Here is a 22,766-nt window from a genome sequence, read left to right as displayed (position 1 = left end):
GTATGTTGTTGCTCACAGTGTATTGTCCAGACGAAAATGTTATAATGTAACATTGAAACATTGACTATTAGGCACAGTCTTGTCTCCTTCTTTGATGCTCTGAGTGCCGCCAAAAGTATATATATATATATATATATATATATATATAAAATAAAGAAATGAAAATCACAGCGGCAACGTGTATTAAATATCACGCCATACCACGCCCCTTTGTCAAGGTGATCAACTACTGATAGATATATATATATGTATATATATATATATATAGATATATATATAATGTTTTTAAGTAAATATAAAAATAAAGCAAAAATACAATATATAAAAATAAATTCCAAGGGACGACGGGGTTGCGTCCCCGAAACGTAGATGTCTCATTGGCAATAAAGTCACTGCACTTTAACCTGTTAACATGCTCTGAGTGCCGCCCATCTGTTCCTGTGTGTATATATATATATATATATATATATATATATATATATATATTTATTCATTTATTTTTAAACACACAGTATATATATATATATATATATATATATATTTATATATATATATATATATACCGACACACACACACACACACATATATATATATATATATATATATATATATATATAAACAATGTTTTTAAGTAAATATAAAAATAAAAATAAAGCAAAAATACAATATCTAAAAATAAATTCCAAGGGAATATATATATATATATATATATATATATATATTTATTTATTCATTTATTTTTAAACACATAGTATATATATATATATATATATATATATATATATACATACACCGACACACACACAGCAGACACAATATATGCATATATGCTCTATACATATATTGCACAGGCTGCTCCTCCTGCCTGGGCTCCCCCCTCACACAGTGCCCACTTGCCTTAGTGGGGACTTCGATGAACTTGTCGCTGGCTTGCAGAAGGCGCTGCCGGGCCGGAATACAGAGGTCACCAGCAGCAGCGTCGGGACCGCGGCGCCTCCGTACTCAGCTGCAGGACATGATCGCGGTGGGTGGCCGAGTGTTGGACAAGCAGCTGCAGTGGGAGTCTCTGGCTGTAACCTAGTACAGGGAGACATGCAGCAGCGGCGGCACCGCGTCGGTCACCCAGCTGAAGGAGATGATGGCGGCGGGCGGGAGTTGGTGAAGCAGCTGACAGACGGGTAGAGGTCCCTGCGCCCCCGGAAATCCGGCGCCCGGGGTGCGTGACCCCTTAGCCCCCCCCCTAGTTTCGGCCCTGTCTTTTAATCCATTTGTAATCCAGGTACTTTGCAAAATAACAAAACGGATACCCGACCTCGCACTGAAAGGGGCCCCATGTTTTCACATGGGACCCCTTTCCCCGAATGCCAGGAACCCCCTCTGACTTATGTCTAAGACGGTTCCATCAGCCAATCAGGGAGCGCCACGTTATAGCACCCTCCTGATTGGCTGTGTGCTCATGTAGTGTATGACAGGCAGCACACGGCAATGTTACAATGTAGCGCCTATGCGCTCCATTGTAACCAATGGTGGGAACTTTGTGGTCAGCGGTTGACCGAAAGTAACGTCACCGCTGACCACAAAGTTCCCACCATTGGTTACAATGGAGCGCATAGGCGCTACATTGTAACACTGCCGGGTGCTGCCTGTCATACAGTACAGGAGCACACAGCCAATCAGGAGGGTGCCACAATGTGGCGCTCCCTGATTGGCTGATGGAACCCTCAGACATAAGTCAGAGGGGGTTCCTGGCATTCGGGGAAAGGGGTCCCATGTGAAAACATGGGGCCCCTTTCAGTGCAAGGTCGGGTGTCCGTTTTGTTATTTTGCAAAGTACCTGGATTACAAAAGGATTAAAAGAGGAGCCATCTACACTGGATTTTGTGAGTATAATTTTTTCAACAGGTACACCATGGATTCTACATTGAGAAGAGGACCGACCCTCGTGTGAACATAGGTAAGTATGTGTATATGGAGGTGTGGATGTATGCATTAAAGTTTTACTTTCAAGGTGTGTGTCTTATGTTTTTATTGGGGTATTTTTTTAGTAGTAGTACTACAGGTACCAGTGGGCCCGGTTTTCCTCCGCATGCTGGTACTTGTGGTTCTCCAAGTACCAGCTTGCGGGGGAGGCTTGCTGGGACTTGTAGTACTGCTACTAAAAACAATATTCATTTTTTGACAAAAAGGCTATCAGCCTCCCATCCGCAGCCCTTGGATGGGGGGGGGGGGGGGGACAGCCTCAGGCTTCACCCCTAGCCCTTGGGTGGCTGGAGGGGGGGGACCCCTTGATTGAAGGGGTCCCCACTCCTCCAGGGTACCCCGGCCAGGGGTGACTAGTTGGTTATGTAATGCCAGGGCTGCAGGGACCTAGATAAAAGTGTCCCCCGGCTGTGGCATTATGTATCTGGCTAGTGGAGCCCGGTGCTGGTTTCAGAAATACGGGGGACCCCTACGCTTTTTGTCCCCCGTATTTTTGGAACCAGGACCAGGCGCAGAGCCCGGTGCTGGTTGTTTAAATATGGGGGAACTCATATCATTTTTCCCCCCATATGTTTTCAACCAGGGCCGGCTCAAAGAGCCCGAGGCTGGTTTGGCTTAGGAGGGGGGACCCCACGCATTTTTTTTTTTTAAAATAACACTTTCCCATCCCCTTCCCACTGATAAACATGCACGGATCTCATGGATCCGTGCATGCCTATCCAAACACGGGGAAAAAAAGCAGGTCTGTTTTTTTTAGCACTTTTTCACGAATTGTATTTCAGCACAGCAGTGTTTGGCTATTGGGGGTCATTCCGAGTTGTTCGCTCGCAAGCTGCTTTTAGCAGCTTTGCACACGCTAAGCCGCCGCCTGCTGGGAGTGAATCTTAGCTTCTTAAAATTGAGAACGAAAGATTCGCAATTTTGCGATAAGACATCTCTGTGCAGTTTCTGAGTAACTCGAGACTTACTCGGCATCTGCGATCAGTTCAGTGCTTGTCGTTCCTGGTTTGACGTCACAAACACACCCAGCGATCGGCCAGACACTCCTCCGTTTCTCCAGCCACTCCCGCGTTTTTCCCAGAAACTGTAGCGTTTTTTCACACACACCCATAAAACGGCCAGTTTCCGCCCAGAAACACCCACTTCCTGTCAATCACATTACGATCACCAGAACGAGGAAAAAACCGTGAGTAAAATTCCTTGCATAGCAAATTTACTTGGCGCAGTCGCAGTGCGGACTTTGCGCATGCGCACTAAGCGGAAAATCGCTGCGATGCGAAAAAATTTACCGAGCGAACAACTCGGAATGACCCCCATTGTCGGCAGTGTTTGTGATTTGCACTTTTTAGTAAATGACCGATTTCTACCAAATTGCAGCCGTATTTGACCGATGGTGTATTGATTCGTAATTTTTTCCTAGGACTTCCAAAATATTACGAATGCCCTCATCACTGCCGAGATTTTTGCTTAGTAAATTACCGAGATGACACTTTGAAGAAAAAACGTCATCTCGGTCAAAATCGGGACCTTAGTAAATATACCCCTTTGTGTCAGCATGACACAACCTGGCAAGCCTTCGGTATAGAATTATAGACCATATTCCGGAGACCGTTTGGGGAGGGGACAGGGGAAAACGCCTGTTAATGTTGGAGACAAAATGGATTGACAGGTTATGTACCCTGTCCCCTTGCGGCCTCAATGAAACATTAGCTTTACATATTTATCAATAAAGTCCATCCTTTTACCTATGTTGTAAAATAGTTATTACTTATGTTTCTTTGTTATCTTCCATCCCTTACTTTTAAAGTAGTTAGAAAATTGTACTATCAAGACCAATTTATTATATGAATTAAGAGCCTCATTATTCAGCGTATAATAGTATTTCTAACTCCAATAATTTTGATTATTAAAGTAGTGATTATGTACCTTGTGGATACCAATATTGCTTTTTTATAGATTTTATGTATGTACGTTTTCCACTTTCTGCACCATCTAGTTTTAGCAAATTATGTTTCTTGATGACGTCACTTCCGTAGGACCGACCAACGTTGCCGTGGGCGGATAGCGGCGCCATACAAGCTAGCACCGGTATTTAATGGTAAGTTTGCACATTGTTTGTATGCTGTAATCTTGACAAAAGCCTAATAAACGGGGCTGAAATGTTGATTGGCAACTATGCCTATGTAGTGATTTATTCAAAGGACCGGAGTGCCGCAATATATTGTTTCTGCTGCGGGGTACAATGGGCTCCACAGGGAATGACATTGGGGTGTAGAGTAGGATCAACAGGCTCAAAGCTTTGACCTTCCTTCCAGAATGCCTAGCGCCGCCTTCTCTATAACCCCGCCTCCGTGCACAGGAGCTCAGTTTTGTAGTTGGTGCCATGCAGTAAGAAGGCAAACAACAGGGGGGCTGCTCCAGCAGCCCTGAGAAGAAGCTTTTAAAAGAAAAATGAAGACTTCAAGGGCTGCAGCAGAGGCAATGTCTGTGTTAGATGTCAGTCAGACATCTCCTGCTGCAGCTCCATCACCTCCCCCAGCGGCGCTGTATACTCCCGCGCCCTGGTTGCCGGGTACTTACAACGGATGTTCCGGATTTCTTGCTGTTAGTCACACACATGACCACTGTTCTCCTGGGTCGCGTGGCCGCACTCAGGGAGGAGGTAAGTGGGTCCCCCCGGTGGGACCCGCTGTAATTCGCGATCCCGCGCGCACTGGCGTGGACACTGTGGTAGTACAGGGACCCCACTAGACCACCAGGGCAAGGACACAGGTCGGTTTTCTCTCATAAACCGTTTATATAAGCCCACAGTACCCGGTGGTGAAGTCCAGCAGGGGGATAAGGCTTTGACCTGTAGCCCCTCCCCCAGCCCCAGGGCACCATTTAGAGTAAATGTTCCCGCCCTGGAGCTGCATATCTCTCTCTCCCTCACTCCCTGTCAGCGTTTGGGTGCCATTAGGACAAGCTGAGCTGATCCTGGGACTGTTTGGGCAAATCCTCCTCTGTAAAGCCACCTGCATGTCAGCGCTGTGCATTTTACAGGACACTTAAGTATTCTACATGTCTGCTGACAGTGTTAGTTAAGAAAGAGTGCATTTAGTCAGGGTTATATAGTACAAGTACCCTGTGATATACATCCAGTCTTTACTGTGCATTGTTATATCTATTGAGTGTATAGCTATATTTAGTACTACTCTGTATTGCTAGTCCAGTGCAGTTTTATTGCATGTCATAATTTCTGCATTGTACAATGTGACTATGTGTGTGTGCATATAGTTGCTGTGTGACCAGAGGTGTAGCTAGGCGCCATGGTGCCCAGAGCAAGAGTATGTTTTGGCACCCCCCCCTTCCCTGTACTGAATTGGGGGCCTAGCCAACATGTGGTAGCATGTTACATTTGAAAAGAAACTACTCAAAATCCTAAATTGGTGACGGGGGCGGTTCTAGACCATGTGGAGCTCAGGGCGAAAGTTTCCTTTGGGTGCCCCCCATGTTTAAATTAGGGTCAGTGCATATCAAAGGCTTACAACAACATATAGGGGCATGGCAGTATGGACGGTTAGCATTACTGCCTCACAACGCTATAAAGAGGGTGGGCAGAACTCCGGCATGTGCCGGCTGTGAGTGTCTCCTGCTGTCACCTCTGGCCTGCCCTGTTCTCTACCTAGTCTCCGAGTCAGTGTACTTCTCCTCCTCCTCCTGCTCTGTGGCTGCCAGTACAGTGGCCCGCGGGAATGTAAGTGGCGGTTAGCAGCGTGCCCTCTAAATTTTTCGGCGCCTGGAGCTTGCGCTCCACCGGAGCCACCCTCGCTACACCCCTGTGTGTGACCTCCATTTCGTGTATCTCACTCAGATTACTATCCATATGTAGGGATGTTTTACAGTGTGTATACCGTTAGTTATAAAATATGTGTATATATATATATATAAATATATTTATGCGTATTGGTGTCTATTAATTGATTACTATTCATTGTTAGTTAAATGTATATGCGTTGGAGATTAAATGTGATTTATTTAATTGTACCCAAAATACACTTAATTCCTTGTACACTAATCATAAGCATGTGGTAACTCTGCATTAGTACCAGTAACAGAATGATATTATTCGACTTATGAGGGGCTAAAATGGTGATTGCATTGTTCTGTCAGCAATCAGTGAGGCACGAGGACAAGAGCACTATAGCTCGAGCTAGAGGCGGGAAATTTCTACCCCCTGAGGACTGAGCCTGCTCTCGTGGCCCCTGGGGCTCTAGTATATAAGGGGGAGCTGAAGCGCTGTTGGGGACTCGTGTGTGCACCTCTAAGGGAGATACTCCTATCTCTCCCTGACCGCCACCAAGAGCTGTGCTGTAAGCATTGGCGGCTCAGTGGAGAGGAGGGTGCCCCCTAACGAGCGATAGCCCACTGAAGAGAAGGAAGATACCTGCTGTTACCTTCCAACGCCGGGAAGAGGAGACCGGCTCAAGCTGCTGTTCCTGTCAGGTGTTGTGCGGAATAAAGAGCCGGGTGGACAAACAGAGACCGGTGTGAGCCGCGATCCTCTTACAGAACTCATCCAGAGATCCGGGGGAGCGGTGACCGGCTGGATGCAACGGCGGCCGGCGGGGCCGTGAAGAGGACCAGAGCATCAGCTGAGCGGTAACCAGCCATAACAGCGGCGGCCGGCGGGGCCATGAAGAGAAGCGACAGGCAAGTTTAGCGGCAGAGACCTGCAGGGTCGTGAAGCCCAGAAAGCCGGGGGAGCGGTTACCGGCCAGAGCAGAAGCGGCCGGCGTGGCCACGAAGAGGACCAGAGCATCAGCTGAGAGGTAACCAGCCAGAGCAGCGGCGGCCGGCGGGGCCGTGAAGAGAAACGACCGGCAAGATTAGCGGCAGTGACCTGCAGGGTGGTGGAGCCCAGAGAGCCGGGGGAGCGGTTACCGGCAAGAGCAAAGGCAGACGGAGGGGCCGTGAAGAGAAGTGACAGGACAAGAGTACCAGCGTAACTATGACCAGCCAGAGCAGCGGCGGCATGCCGTTACAGTATTAAGCATCAGAGCTGATCTCCGTCTCATCACTATTCCCTCCTGTATCCAAGGTATGCTTCACTGTCCACCAATGACAGGCAAGGGAGGCGTGGCTACCTTTCCGGAATATAGTAAGTGTCAGGAGGCCCTTACTGAAGACATCTAAGGTCTGTAATGCTATCTCTAAAGCGCACCTATTCACCATAGACACTACTAAAGGAACACATTAAGTGGTGTCAGTTATAGTTAATATTTATTATTATTTATCACTTTCTCACAGACTTGTGAACATTAATTTGAGTTAGTGACTATCACCTGCTGACAGTGTTAACGGATTTCCCTTTGTTAAATAGGGAATTAATCCTATTCAGCTACAATATATAACTGGCTATGTATCATTACATCGGTGGACATAGATTATAGACTAAATTCAATGCTTTTGGAAGTTTGAATTACCAATGCTCATAGGAGTAATAACCCATACAATTAAATCCAGCCAGTCTAGTCATAATGGATACAATTTACTACAATAGAAACACAGTATTCATTCAAGGAATATTTCTTCAGCTCAGAGTTAAATGTATTTAAGACAGATTGATTCTCCACACAGCAGATGAGATACAGTTACACTATTTGTATTACTCTAACTTCAGTACAGCATCGAATGGATACAATTTACTACAATAGAAACACAGTATTCATTCAAGGAATATTTCTTCAGCTCAGAGTTAAATGTATTTAAGACAGATTGATTCTCCACACAGCAGATGAGATACAGTTACACTATTTGTATTACTCTAACTTCAGTACAGCATCGAATGGATACAATTTACTACAATAGAAACACAGTATTCATTCAAGGAATATTTCTTCAGCTCAGAGTTAACTGTAGTTAATACAGATTGATCCTCCACACCGTGGATAGCATTCTTTATTGTCCAGGAGCTTCAGCAGCGGTTATTAAGGATTACAGGAGGATTATTTGTTACAGATGTTCTGCGTAGTTAATTTGGAAGAAATATAGCGCCTGGTATTATCCTCAAATAGATTATATATGCATATATAATTAATCAACTATTTACACAAGAGAGGATCCTAGTCTACTAAACAAACTTATTTGAGAAGAGGAGTCCAGTAACTATTCGGACTATATCTTATTGTGGACATTAAGGGTAGACGTATAGAGAAATATTACTATAAATAATTATATATGTATTGTATATGCTATAATTTATTGGTGTGAATATAAATATATTGATAGAGATAAAAGTTATAGTTATGAAATGTTTTATCTCATTATTATAATACAAAATTTATGAGTGCACCATTGTGGTGCTATGATGCAATGTAGTACAATAAATTTATGTATGACCTCAACCTAACTTACCTGATTCCTTGAAGTGGAGACGAATTGTCTACCAGTCATCAATAGGTAGTAACCTGTTAATAAAGAAAGATTAGGATATGAGTAGGGGATAGTTAAATTAATTTAGGTATTTACATTGAACGGTATTACAGGGTGTTCCCAAATATACCCTTAGCCTTTTTCATGCTTAATGAAGAAGAGAAATATTTGGGTGGAGGCACTACATTAAGGTGTGAAACAACGGATAATTTAATCCAGGAAAGGGGGGTTACATTTGGAGGCACTAAGGCTGAGATCTGAACAAACAGATAGAAATGGAGTTCATAAAGGGAGAAGATATATATAGCTGGTGTAAAAGCAAAGGTGTAGATGCACAGAAAAGTTTAAGCATTTTGGGAAATTTTATGGAAATAATAGATGAAGATATTGTAAGTGAAGTAAAGAAAATGTATGGAATAAAACAACCATATATTGTAGATAAATGGAAAGGTATTAATGATGAAATATGTGCCATTTTAATTAGTAATGACAATCAATTAGATGCATCTGTAATACCAGCTAATATTTTAATTGAAAAGACCCCTGGAAAAAAATGGAAAGTAATGTGGCCAGTGGATAAGTATGTAGATGGGGGACAGAAGACTATACAAGAAGATAGTAAAATTGAGAGTACAAGTGCAGGATATTATCAAAATAAAAGTAATACATCCGAAGAAGAATTATTAGATAAGGATAAAATAGATCCCCAAGTTGAAAATGTAATGGATAAAGTGGTTAGTCATTTTGAACGATGGCATTATGAAGGGGGATATCGGAGACTGAGAATTTTTTCGGGAGTAACGCCAGTTCCTACAGGAGAAGAGAGCTATGATGTATGGCGGGAAGCGGCAGTACAACATTCGGAGGAGTGGAGATGCCCAGAACATATAAAAAAAACAGAGGATTGTGGAAAGTTTGAGGGGACCCGCTTTGGGGATAATTCATGCTACAAGGAGAAGTAATTCACGAGCTACTTTGAAAAATTATTTTGAGGCATTAGACTACTCTTTTGGAACAATAGAAGATGTCGGGGACATTCTATCTAGGCTAAACCACACTTATCAAGAGCCTAATGAAACTCTCACCACTTATATTTATCGGTTGGACAAAATTCTATACAAGCTGTTAGATAAAGGGGGGATTGATCCACAAGAAATTGATGAAAGACGATTAAAACATATATTAAGGGGGGCATTGACTACTAACCCAGTGGCTCAACGTTTAAGGTGTATATTGCCCAGGGATCCTGCTCCTACTTTAGGTGAATTGATAAAAGAAGTAAAACTAGAAGAGGTGCAGATTGAAAATAGAGAGAAGACTCTAAAGCGAGTTAAAGTAATTGTTCCAACTCCCGAAGTTTCGTCAGTAAATGAGCAGTTACTAAAGTTAATAGAGGACCAAAATAAGAAATTAGATCAGTTGATTTCTTTACAGAATACATCATCTGGTATGCCGAGACTGTCATCATCTGGACGAGGTAGAGGGTTCAGTAGAAGAATTGCAGATAACTCCAACATCACTTGTTACAAATGTGGACAATTGGGACATAGATCGTTTGAATGTAGTCAAGGAAGAAGTTTTCCTTCATTAGTAACTACATTTGATAGACATCAGGGTGAACCGCAGGGAAACGTAGAGGGGATGTCGATGAACCCCGCACCGACTCCCAACCAATAATTGTCTGTAAAATGGGGAATACCCAGTGGCCCTCTGTTATTCCTGAAGGAATGATGGGGCATGCCCCTCTGTTGCCTGTGTTATTAAATGGATGCCTTTGTACCGCCTTACTGGATAGTGGATCTCAGGTATCTATAATTTTTGAAAGTTGGTACCATCAACATCTGTCTGATGTCCCATTAATGCCTTTTGATGGATTAACTATTTGGGGTTTAAGTGAACAGAAGTATCCATACCTGGGATATGTCGTCACTCAGATAGCATTTCCTCAACAATCAGCTGGATATCAAGACCCATTACCATTTCTAGCCTTAGTTTGCCCTGACTCTCCTGGAGATAAGGGGGTAGTGTCTGTAATTGTAGGCACTAATTCAAATTTATTTAAGATGTTATCTGATTGGTGTTTGGAACAACAAAAGATCTCTAACCCTGCCTCTATAGGAATTTCTGAATTAGATCCAGTTAAGGTAACTAGAGTGGGTGTAACTTCCCCAACTACCTCAGTTTCTGTTATTCATAGTGACCCTGAGACTGAATTTATTAACAAAATTTCCGAGTGCTTTCAACATAGTGATATCACTGGGGCTGAGAAGGAACAGCTAATTTCCCAATTAATAAAAAAAAAGCCAGTTTTCTCCTTAAGGGAATGGGATTTGGGAACAGCCCTTGGAATAGAACATCGTATTCATCTGAATAATGAAACTCCTTTTAGAGAAAGATCTAGGCGTTTAGCACCGGCAGATTTTGACGACGTCAGACAGCATTTAAAGGGTTTATTGGAGAATCAAGTTATTGCTGACTCAGATAGTCCTTATGCATCTCCCATTGTAGTAGCCAGAAAAAAGAATGGGGATATCAGATTATGTGTGGATTATCGTACCTTAAACAATAGGACAATTCCTGACCAGTACACTGTCCCCAAAGTGGAGGAAGCATTGGATTGTTTACAGGGCAGCCAGTGGTTCTCTGTACTTGACATGAGGAGTGGCTACTATCAAATACCCATGCATCCTGATGACCGCCCTAAAACGGCTTTTATTTGTCCCATTGGTTTTTTTGAGTTTTTAAAGATGCCCCAAGGGATTAAAGGAGCCCCAGCAACTTTTCAACGAACAATGGAACAAACGGTAGGGGATATGTGCTACCGAGAAGTTTTAGTCTATCTAGATGATCTAATTGTGTTTGGAAGAACCCTGGACGAACATAACCACCGATTGTTAAAAGTGTTAGACCGGCTTCAGAAAAGAGGGTTAAAGTTGTCAATTGACAAGTGTAAGTTTTGTCAAACATCTGTAAAATATCTGGGTCACGTGGTCAGCCGGGAGGGGGTCTCTACCGACCCAGATAAGGTAGCTGCTGTACAAAATTGGCCACGTCCAAATATTTTAAAGGATCTTAGATCGTTCCTGGGATTCTGTGGGTACTATCGGAGGTTTGTTCCTCAGTACTCCAGAATTGCCCGTCCTTTAAATGATTTAACGAAAGGATATCCTTCCTACAAACATGATCGAACAAAGATTAGGGATCAAAATCTGAAAGGATTTCACAAGCCCAATGAAGCATTTGGTGATCGTTGGACTACATCCTGTGAAGAAGCTTTTGAAAAACTAAAATTCCATCTAACTCATTCTCCTGTTCTGTCATATGCGAATCCGGAGCTTCCTTACGAACTGCATATTGATGCTTCATTTGAAGGATTGGGAGGAGTGCTATACCAACTACATAAAACTGATTTAAAGCCCATTGCTTATGTCAGCCGAGGTCTATCGGCCAGTGAAAAGAACTATGCTGTCCATAAATTAGAATTTTTATCTTTAAAATGGGCTGTAGTGGATAAGTTTCACGATTATCTGTATGGAGTTCATTTCATGGTGATCACGGATAATAATCCTTTGACCTATATTAATACCACCGCCAAATTAGACTCCACGGGACATAGGTGGTTAGCAGCCTTGTCAAATTACCACTTTACTTTAAAATATAAGCCAGGAGTGCTGAATGTGGATGCTGATGCTCTATCCCGACTACCCCATCCCCTGGTTGTCAGTTCTAATGATGATTGGGTGGAGATACCTGCTCCTGCGCTCCAAGGATTATGTCATCAAATACGTCTGTTACCTAGTAATTCAGTAGGAGCTGTACACTCGTTGGGAGCTACTGAAGACTCTCTTCCTACTATGTACTGTTGGATTAATCCCGCTACTCTAGGAGAATTACCCATCATTTCCAAAGATCAACTACGAAAGGATCAAGACCAAGATCCAGATATTGCCATTGTCATCAAACATTTGAGAAATTCCAGAAGAGTATTGGAGTGTAATCTCTCTCTCAAAAGCAAAGCTTTGCTACGACAGAGGAAGAGATTAGTGTTCCGACAAGGCCTCCTCTTTAGGAAAACCACTACCAGTGAGGGGCAAGCTAAGCATCAATTAGTTCTTCCTTCAATCCATATTCCTATGGTTCTCAAGTCACTGCATAATAACCATGGACATTTGGGGGTGGATAAAACTCTACATCTAATACAAGAGAGAGTGTACTGGCCTTACATGAGTAAAGAGATTGAATATTATTGTAAAAATTGTAAAAACTGTGTTCTTAGAAAGAAGTTGCCTACTTCTTCCGCAAAGATGGTCAATTTGAGTAGCTCCGGGCCCATGGAACTAGTTTGTATGGATTTTCTGTCTTTAGAAGGGCCCAATGGTAGGGAAAGTAATATTCTTGTCATCACTGATCATTTTACCCGATACGCGCAGGCCTATGTTACCCGGGACCAAAAAGCCTTAACCGTAGCTAAGACCCTCTGGGATCACTTCTTTGTGCATTATGGGCTACCAGCTCGCATCCATACGGATCAGGGAAGAGACTTCGAAAGCAAGTTAATTAAAGAACTGTGTATTTGTTGTGGGATAAGAAAATCTAGAACCTCGCCATATCATCCTCAAGGGGATCCTCAGCCGGAGCGATTCAACAGAACTCTGCTTGATATGTTAGGAACTCTGGATCCCAAACATAAGCTACAATGGAAACGTTTTATTAATAAACTGGTTCATGCTTACAACTGCACCAGAAATGAATCCACCGGGTACAGTCCCTATTCACTTATGTTTGGAAGAAAAGCTCGACTACCTATTGATGTTTCTTTGGGTTTATCTGTTTCCTCTAATCATCCATCCACCTATAATACCTATGTAAATAACCTGAGGAAAGAGCTGAAGATCGCTCATGACATTGCTAAGAGAGTATCTGAACGACAAGGTGAAAAGAATAAGCAGATATATGATGCTAAGGTAAAAGAGCAAGTGTTACTCCCTGGTGATAGAGTTCTTTTAAGACGATTGGGAAATCCAAGAAGACAAAAACTATCAAATCGGTGGAGAGAAATTCCATATCGAATACTTAAACAATTGCCTGACATTCCTGTTTATCAACTAGTGCCTGAAGATAAAGAGGGTCCCATTTTAACATACCATCGTCAACATTTGATGCCAATTAGTCAAGATATTTTATTTGAGAAAGAGAATGCTAATATGGATGATAAAGTGTTAGGACAGGTAAGCCCGTCAGCATCCCTGTCTTCATCTTATTCCCCAACTGAATGTTCAGAGGCTGAAAGAATCAATCAGGGATTCTTTTATAAAGAAATTCCATATGTTCCAGATGAGGAATCAGGGGAACACTTATCCACCTCTTTTCAGACGTATGATTCTTTAATTGACTCTAGGGATAACTACCGACCTCCTTCCATTGAAACCCGGAATATAAATGAACCTAATGATACTCCCTGGGACGAAACCGACCCATACCTCAGTACTGAATATGACTTTATGAATAATCAAAGTGCTATGGAAACCGGATACCACTCAAGACCCCATAGGGAACGTAATCCACCTATGATTCTCACTTATGATCATTTGGGACATTCATGCTATGAGCCCAGAGTGGTGAATCCTAGCCTTATATATACTTGGCCATACTTTGGGTATAAGGAGAGTCAATTACTAACTGAGTAGTAACCCCGTATAGATAACAGGTCTCTTAAATGGTGCCCCGAATAAGAATTTGTTTATTGATTCGGATCACCAGGGGGAGATATGTAGGGATGTTTTACAGTGTGTATACCGTTAGTTATAAAATATGTGTATATATATATATATAAATATATTTATGCGTATTGGTGTCTATTAATTGATTACTATTCATTGTTAGTTAAATGTATATGCGTTGGAGATTAAATGTGATTTATTTAATTGTACCCAAAATACACTTAATTCCTTGTACACTAATCATAAGCATGTGGTAACTCTGCATTAGTACCAGTAACAGAATGATATTATTCGACTTATGAGGGGCTAAAATGGTGATTGCATTGTTCTGTCAGCAATCAGTGAGGCACGAGGACAAGAGCACTATAGCTCGAGCTAGAGGCGGGAAATTTCTACCCCCTGAGGACTGAGCCTGCTCTCGTGGCCCCTGGGGCTCTAGTATATAAGGGGGAGCTGAAGCGCTGTTGGGGACTCGTGTGTGCACCTCTAAGGGAGATACTCCTATCTCTCCCTGACCGCCACCAAGAGCTGTGCTGTAAGCATTGGCGGCTCAGTGGAGAGGAGGGTGCCCCCTAACGAGCGATAGCCCACTGAAGAGAAGGAAGATACCTGCTGTTACCTTCCAACGCCGGGAAGAGGAGACCGGCTCAAGCTGCTGTTCCTGTCAGGTGTTGTGCGGAATAAAGAGCCGGGTGGACAAACAGAGACCGGTGTGAGCCGCGATCCTCTTACAGAACTCATCCAGAGATCCGGGGGAGCGGTGACCGGCTGGATGCAACGGCGGCCGGCGGGGCCGTGAAGAGGACCAGAGCATCAGCTGAGCGGTAACCAGCCATAACAGCGGCGGCCGGCGGGGCCATGAAGAGAAGCGACAGGCAAGTTTAGCGGCAGAGACCTGCAGGGTCGTGAAGCCCAGAAAGCCGGGGGAGCGGTTACCGGCCAGAGCAGAAGCGGCCGGCGTGGCCACGAAGAGGACCAGAGCATCAGCTGAGAGGTAACCAGCCAGAGCAGCGGCGGCCGGCGGGGCCGTGAAGAGAAACGACCGGCAAGATTAGCGGCAGTGACCTGCAGGGTGGTGGAGCCCAGAGAGCCGGGGGAGCGGTTACCGGCAAGAGCAAAGGCAGACGGAGGGGCCGTGAAGAGAAGTGACAGGACAAGAGTACCAGCGTAACTATGACCAGCCAGAGCAGCGGCGGCATGCCGTTACAGTATTAAGCATCAGAGCTGATCTCCGTCTCATCACTATTCCCTCCTGTATCCAAGGTATGCTTCACTGTCCACCAATGACAGGCAAGGGAGGCGTGGCTACCTTTCCGGAATATAGTAAGTGTCAGGAGGCCCTTACTGAAGACATCTAAGGTCTGTAATGCTATCTCTAAAGCGCACCTATTCACCATAGACACTACTAAAGGAACACATTAAGTGGTGTCAGTTATAGTTAATATTTATTATTATTTATCACTTTCTCACAGACTTGTGAACATTAATTTGAGTTAGTGACTATCACCTGCTGACAGTGTTAACGGATTTCCCTTTGTTAAATAGGGAATTAATCCTATTCAGCTACAATATATAACTGGCTATGTATCATTACATCGGTGGACATAGATTATAGACTAAATTCAATGCTTTTGGAAGTTTGAATTACCAATGCTCATAGGAGTAATAACCCATACAATTAAATCCAGCCAGTCTAGTCATAATGGATACAATTTACTACAATAGAAACACAGTATTCATTCAAGGAATATTTCTTCAGCTCAGAGTTAAATGTATTTAAGACAGATTGATTCTCCACACAGCAGATGAGATACAGTTACACTATTTGTATTACTCTAACTTCAGTACAGCATCGAATGGATACAATTTACTACAATAGAAACACAGTATTCATTCAAGGAATATTTCTTCAGCTCAGAGTTAAATGTATTTAAGACAGATTGATTCTCCACACAGCAGATGAGATACAGTTACACTATTTGTATTACTCTAACTTCAGTACAGCATCGAATGGATACAATTTACTACAATAGAAACACAGTATTCATTCAAGGAATATTTCTTCAGCTCAGAGTTAACTGTAGTTAATACAGATTGATCCTCCACACCGTGGATAGCATTCTTTATTGTCCAGGAGCTTCAGCAGCGGTTATTAAGGATTACAGGAGGATTATTTGTTACAGATGTTCTGCGTAGTTAATTTGGAAGAAATATAGCGCCTGGTATTATCCTCAAATAGATTATATATGCATATATAATTAATCAACTATTTACACAAGAGAGGATCCTAGTCTACTAAACAAACTTATTTGAGAAGAGGAGTCCAGTAACTATTCGGACTATATCTTATTGTGGACATTAAGGGTAGACGTATAGAGAAATATTACTATAAATAATTATATATGTATTGTATATGCTATAATTTATTGGTGTGAATATAAATATATTGATAGAGATAAAAGTTATAGTTATGAAATGTTTTATCTCATTATTATAATACAAAATTTATGAGTGCACCATTGTGGTGCTATGATGCAATGTAGTACAATAAATTTATGTATGACCTCAACCTAACTTACCTGATTCCTTGAAGTGGAGACGAATTGTCTACCAGTCATCAATAGGTAGTAACCTGTTAATAAAGAAAGATTAGGATATGAGTAGGGGATAGTTAAATTAATTTAGGTATTTACATTGAACGGTATTACAGGGTGTTCCCAAATATACCCTTAGCCTTTTTCATGCTTAATGAAGAAGAGAAATATTTGGGTGGAGGCACTACATTAAGGTGTGAAACAACGGATAATTTAATCCAGGAAAGGGGGGTTACACCTATATTCTATAACCTGAGGGGGCTAAGTGCGTCAGGTTTATAATTTATTATAGGTAGTTCACAGGATATACTCAGTGTGTATTTTTCTCTGTGATTTTTAGTCACGATAAACCTCTTGAATTCCCTGTTTGTGCTGATACACTACACAGGGGGTTCTTGTCAGGTATTGTGCTGCTGATATTGTACTGGGTTGCCCTGCATTGAGCTTTCGGATATGTCAGCTACAAAGGGCAATGGTGCTGGGGCTGATCCCACATTGTGTGGTGGTGACGCTGCAGACACTTTTGAGGAAAACACAGCAGCTGAGGGTTCAGGTTCTGGGGGATCCTTACCCCCAAGTGGGACTGTGACAATGGGGGTTCAAAATAACCCACCTTGGGCTTCCTTCTCCACGCTATTGAATACGCTGGTAACTAGACTAACGCCTCCTGTGCCGGTACAACCGCTTATGGTCCCCGTGGTTAACCCGCCATGGACAGATCAACTGTCTGCTCAGTTACAGCAGTGAACCAATCACTGACTATTTAGAAGTCTAACCCTCGCCCGCCTAAGACCAAGGGGTCCTCTAGGCGGACCATTACTTCCTCACAATCCACCAACGTCCCAGACTCCTTGGGGTACTAAAATTCGTAATTGTCGGGATTTGGAGGGAGATTAAATACGAATGACATAGAATGTGTGAATTTGCAACTTTTTGATTTTTTTACGCCTCATTTACTATGCTGTCGTATTCTGCATTGTCGTGTTTTCCGATGTCGATGTCATTCGTAATTTCGGGCAGTGTTTTACGGGAGTGATTAGTAAAACACTGCCAAACTTAACACAATGAATCTCGGCCGGATCTGTGAGATCCTTGCAGGGCTTCATTGTGTACCTTAAAAAAAGTGTATAAAGTGTTAAAAATCCAGAAAAAAATTGTGTGTTGATTCCCCTGAAAATCCCCTGTTGACTGTGAATTCGAATTTTTAGTAAATTACTGAGTTGTATAAAATAACAGACGTGTTTGACTGATGGTGTATTCATTTGTATTTTTTCTCTTTAACTTCAAAAAAAATATGAATGCCCTCATCACTGCCGAGATTTGAGTTTAGTAAATTCCCGAGATGACACTTTGATGAAAAAACACCAACTCAGTCAAAATCGGGAGCTTAGTAAATATACCCCCTTGTCTGATGAGGATGGCATTTATACTGACCCCACAGATTCTTATCCCGACGCTTCTTATAGGGAATCTGTTTCTCAGGTGGATGTTTCTGACTTGTTGGAGGCCATCAGGACCATTCTTCAAATTACTGATGACCCGGAGCCTGATGCTGCCCTTAAGAAACCAGACAGGTTTAAACGTCAGAAAGTGGTTAAACAAGTTTTACCTCATTCTGACCATTTAGTTGAAATACATATGGAATCCTGGGAAAATCCAGGAAATAAATTCACGCCTCACAAGAAGATGCTAGCTCGCTACCCCCTCGCAGCGGAGCTAAGTAAAAATTGGGAAACACCGCCGCCAGTGGATTCTAAGGTTGCGCGGCTGGTGGTATCCTCAGCTCTGCCGGTAACTACCGTCACGTCTCAGAAAGAACTGACGGATAAGCATGTGGAGGGTTGTTTAAGAGGGGAAGGATGGTTAGAAGGTTGGAGGAGATTTTAAACTAGGTGCCTGGGGGGGAGGGTTTAGCAAGAAATTACGGGTCATTCAGTAAGAATAGCAGGGGTGGCGTTAGTAAACAAAACGGGGGAGGAGTAGGGGGGAGGAATAGAGCAGACGGCAACGGTAGTAATATGGGAACTAAAAAGGGTTTTAGAATAACAGTATCCAACGACGATAACGGGTCATCTTTACAGCATAAGAATTATGATGTCCCTACCATAAGGGGAAATACATATCTCAATTGTATGTATGTAAATGCTAGAAGCCTTACAGGTAAAAAGGGGGAACTAGAAATCCTCGCAGCAAGCAGGGAATATGATATTATAGGCATTACTGAAACTTGGTGGGACGAATCTCACGATTGGACAGTCAATCTAGAGGGTTACACACTGTACAGGAGAGACAGACTAAATAAACGGGGTGGAGGGTTATGTCTTTACGTAAAGCCATTTCTAAAACCTGTTATACGGGAAGATATTCAAGAAGGGACTGTAAATACTATTGAGACGTTATGGGTAGAAATTGCATGCGGGGGTAAAGGAATAAATAAGTTATTATTGGGGTTATGGTACAGGCCGCCTGGTATTAATGTGTCTGACGAGAAATTGTTACTGAACCAAATTGAAAGAGCAGCAGGAGTAGGAGACATAGTAGTGATGGGAGACTTTAACTATCCCGAGATAAACTGGAAAATCAATTCATGTGATACTGCTAGGGGCAATATGTTTTTAAACACGCTAAATGATAATTACTTAGTTCAATTAATCGAGGAACCAACTAGGTACAATGCAATCTTAGACCTGGTATTAACTAACAATGGGGAATTGGTATCAAATATTGAAGTAGGAGAGCCCATAGGTAACAGCGACCACAATATGGTCACATTCAATATCAGTTTTCATAAGCAGTCCTATAGTGGCTCAACTAGGACTCTAAACTTTAGCAAAGCCAACTTTGACATGATGAAGGAAGCGTTAAGGGACATTGAATGGGAAATTCTGTTTCAAGGAAAAAATACTACAGAGAAATGGGATGTATTAAAATCACTGGTAATTCATAATACTCGTAAATTTATTCCCATCAGCAGCAAAAAAAAAGGAATAAAAATCCCAAACCAATGTGGTTTAACAAAAATATAAAGGAATTAATGGACAAAAAAAGACGAGCATTTAAAAAATACAAATCTGAGGGGGATGCGGAGTCATTTCAACACTATAAGGACTGTAACAAAATATGCAAAAAAGGAATAAGAGCGGCTAAAGTAGAAACTGAAAAACTAGTAGCAAAGGAAAGCAAAGCGAATCCCAAATTTTTTTTTTAGTACATCAACAGCAAGAGACTAAAGAAGGAGAGTATAGGCCCTTTAAAGGACAAGAGGGGAGTCTTGATCAAACAAGTTTTTTTCAATGGTATTTACCAGAGAGGACCAAATGCTGGGTCTAACACAAAATCTCAACAAAGATAATGTCCCACTGCTAAATGCTTATTTATGTGAGGAGGTAGTCCGTGACCGATTAATAAGTTAAAGACCACGCACTGAAAGGGGATCCATGTTTACACATGGATTCCCTTTCCCCGACTGGCGGGACCCCCCGTGACTGCTGTCAAAGAGGGTCCCGTCAGCCAATCAGGGAGCGCCACATCATGGCACTCTCCTGATTGGCTGTGCGCTCCTGAACTGTCAGTCAGGCTGCGCACTGTAGATACAATGTAGCGCAGAGGTGCTCCATTATATCCAATGGTGGGAACTTTGCGGTCTGCAGTAGACTGTGAGGTTAAGTGGGGCCAACCACAAGAGTGGTGTAAACATGGATCCCTTTTCAGTGCGTGGTCTGGATATTCCGTTTTTTTTATTTTACCAAGTCCCTGGATTATAACTTATAAGAAGAGAACCGATCTACCCCGGATTCTTTGTAAGTATAAGTTTTTTTACAGGTACCCCTGGATTCTACTGGACAAGGGGACCGACTGCTTCGTGTCAACAGAGGTAAGTATGTATGTATGTATGTATGTAAGTGTGCATGTATGTTTAATAAAATTTTACTATCACGGTGTGTGTGTTTTGTTTTTATTTGTTTTTTTTGTAGTAGAACTACAGGTACCAGCGGGCCCGTTTCCCCCCCCGCATGCTGGTACTTGTGGTTCTCCAAGTACCAGCTTGCGGGGAGGCTTGCTGGGACTTGTAGTTCTGCTACAAATAACAATATTCTTTTTTTACACAAAAGGCTATCAGCCTCCCATCCGCCACCCTTGGATGGGGGGACAGCCTCAGGCTTCACCCCTGGTCCTTGGGTGGCTGGAGGGGGGGACCCCTTGATTTAATGGGTCCCCACTCCTCCAGGGTACCCCGGCCAGGGGTGACTGGTTGGTGATTTAATGCCAGGGCCGCAGGGACCAATATAAAAGTGTCCCCCGGCTGTGGCATTATCTCTCTGACTAGTGGAGCCCGATGCTGGTGTAAAAAATATGGGGGACCCCTACATCTTTTTGTCCCCTGTATTTTTTGCACCAGGACCAGGCGCAGAGCCCGGTGCTGGTTGTTAAAATATGGGGGAACCCCTGTCAATTTGTTCCCCGTATTTTTACAACCAGGACCGGCTCAAAGAGCCCGAGGCTGGTTATGCTTAGGAGGGGGGACCCCACGAAATTTATCCCCCTGATTTTTAACTCTTTCACACCCCCTTCCCACTGATAAACATGCTTGGATCTCACGGATTAATAAGTTAAAGATTAATAAAACACCTGATCCCGATGGAATTCACCCGAGGATTGTTATGGAGCTGCACGCTGAACTAGCAAGACCTCTATTTTTGATCTTCATGGATTCGGTTAAATTGGGTATGGTTCCCAAAGATCGGCATATAGTGGAGGTAGTGCCGATATTTAAAAAGGGGAGCAAAGCTGAACCAAGTAATTATAGACCAGTTAGTCTTACATATATAGTGGGGAAAGTATTGGAAGGTATTCTAAAGGACAGTATTCAAAAGTTCCTTGAAGCAAATAAGGTCATTAAAAGGAACCAACATGGATTTGTGAAGGACAGATCACGTCAGATCAACTTACTTGGCTTTTATGAAACAGTAAGTGCGAACCTGAATCAGGCTAAGGAGGTGGATCTAATCTTTTTAGACTTTGCCAAAGCTTTCGACACTGTACCACACATGCGTCTTATCTACAAGCTACAAAAATAGGGCTAGGGAGCACAATATGCACTTGGGTCAGTAATTGGTTAGATAATAGGGAGCAGCGTGTTGTGGTCAATGGATCATTTTCAAATTGGACTAAAGTACTAAGTGGTGTGCCACAAGGGCCTATACTTGGACCACTTTTGTTCAACATTTTCATCAACGACCTAACAGTAGGTCTAGAGAGCATGGTATCAATTTTCACAGACGATACCAAATTGTGTAAGGTTATAAATACGGAGGGGGATGCTAAGTCTCTGCAGAACGACTTAACTAAACTGGAAACATGGGCAGCAAAAGGGAGACTGAGATTCAACACAGACAAGTGCAAGATAATGCACTGTGGGGGCAAGACCAAAAATAACACCTACATTCTAAATGGGGTAATATTAGGGGATTCTGTACTGGAAAAAGATTTAGGGGTTCACATAGATAACTGTAAACGTCGATTTACATACAGGACTAAAAGCTACACTTTAAAAATACATTAAATACACTTTAAAATGGAGTCGCTGCGGCCGCTGTGATCAAACCTTAAGCCTACGTACTTTTTACACTGTTAGCGTACAAAGCCTCGTACCGTGTACGTACTTTGCGTACAAACGCCGCGCTGGCCGTACAAAGTACACGCAGTGCGTACACACCCAAAGACACGCCGTGAGCACTCTGCAGCTACACGTGTGACTGAAATACACTTATAACCTTAGCAGGGAAAAGAGACACGACAACAGATTGTATTTAAGATGCTGGGTTCCGACACACCAACATATAATTGCTGAAAGGGGGTTTACAATAAACAACAATACAATACAATAGAAAAATGGCTACAGTCAATGGTACATACGTTTTGGTTTCGCCTGCGCTTCCCGGCCTGGTCCTCAGTCATCAAGGTAGATGACCTTCAGAGTCTGTGTGGGACCGGGCATGCAGCTGGCTTTTTATACAATAGTCCAAAACCTAACACAATGGAAACTGTAATCCCTTT

General features: G+C 42.7%; 1 protein-coding gene across 1 annotated transcript; it reads left to right on the top strand.

The window, feature by feature from the left end:
* Positions 1-8,670: 8,670 nt before the first annotated feature.
* LOC135057330 (paraneoplastic antigen Ma2 homolog) lies at positions 8,671-10,072 on the top strand. The gene is made up of 2 exons (XM_063963220.1): positions 8,671-9,353; positions 9,442-10,072. Exons 1-2 carry the CDS (start codon positions 8,671-8,673, stop codon positions 10,070-10,072), a joined length of 1,314 nt encoding a protein of 437 aa, XP_063819290.1.
* The last annotated feature ends 12,694 nt before the right edge of the window (positions 10,073-22,766 follow it).

Source organism: Pseudophryne corroboree, chromosome 3 (assembly GCF_028390025.1).
Source record: "Pseudophryne corroboree isolate aPseCor3 chromosome 3, aPseCor3.hap2, whole genome shotgun sequence".
Classification (NCBI taxonomy): Eukaryota; Metazoa; Chordata; class Amphibia; order Anura; family Myobatrachidae; genus Pseudophryne; species Pseudophryne corroboree.
The sequence above is the reverse complement of the archived record's forward strand: the minus strand, read 5'-3'. Positions and strand labels throughout refer to the sequence as shown.

Coding starts and splice junctions, on each gene's coding strand:
- LOC135057330 (XM_063963220.1), top strand. CDS start 8,671: ATGGAGTTCATAAAGGGAGAAGATATATATAGCTGGTGTAAAAGCAAA. Junction 9,354..9,441: donor AATTCATGCTACAAGGAGAA/GTAATTCACGAG, acceptor CATTCTATCTAG/GCTAAACCACACTTATCAAG.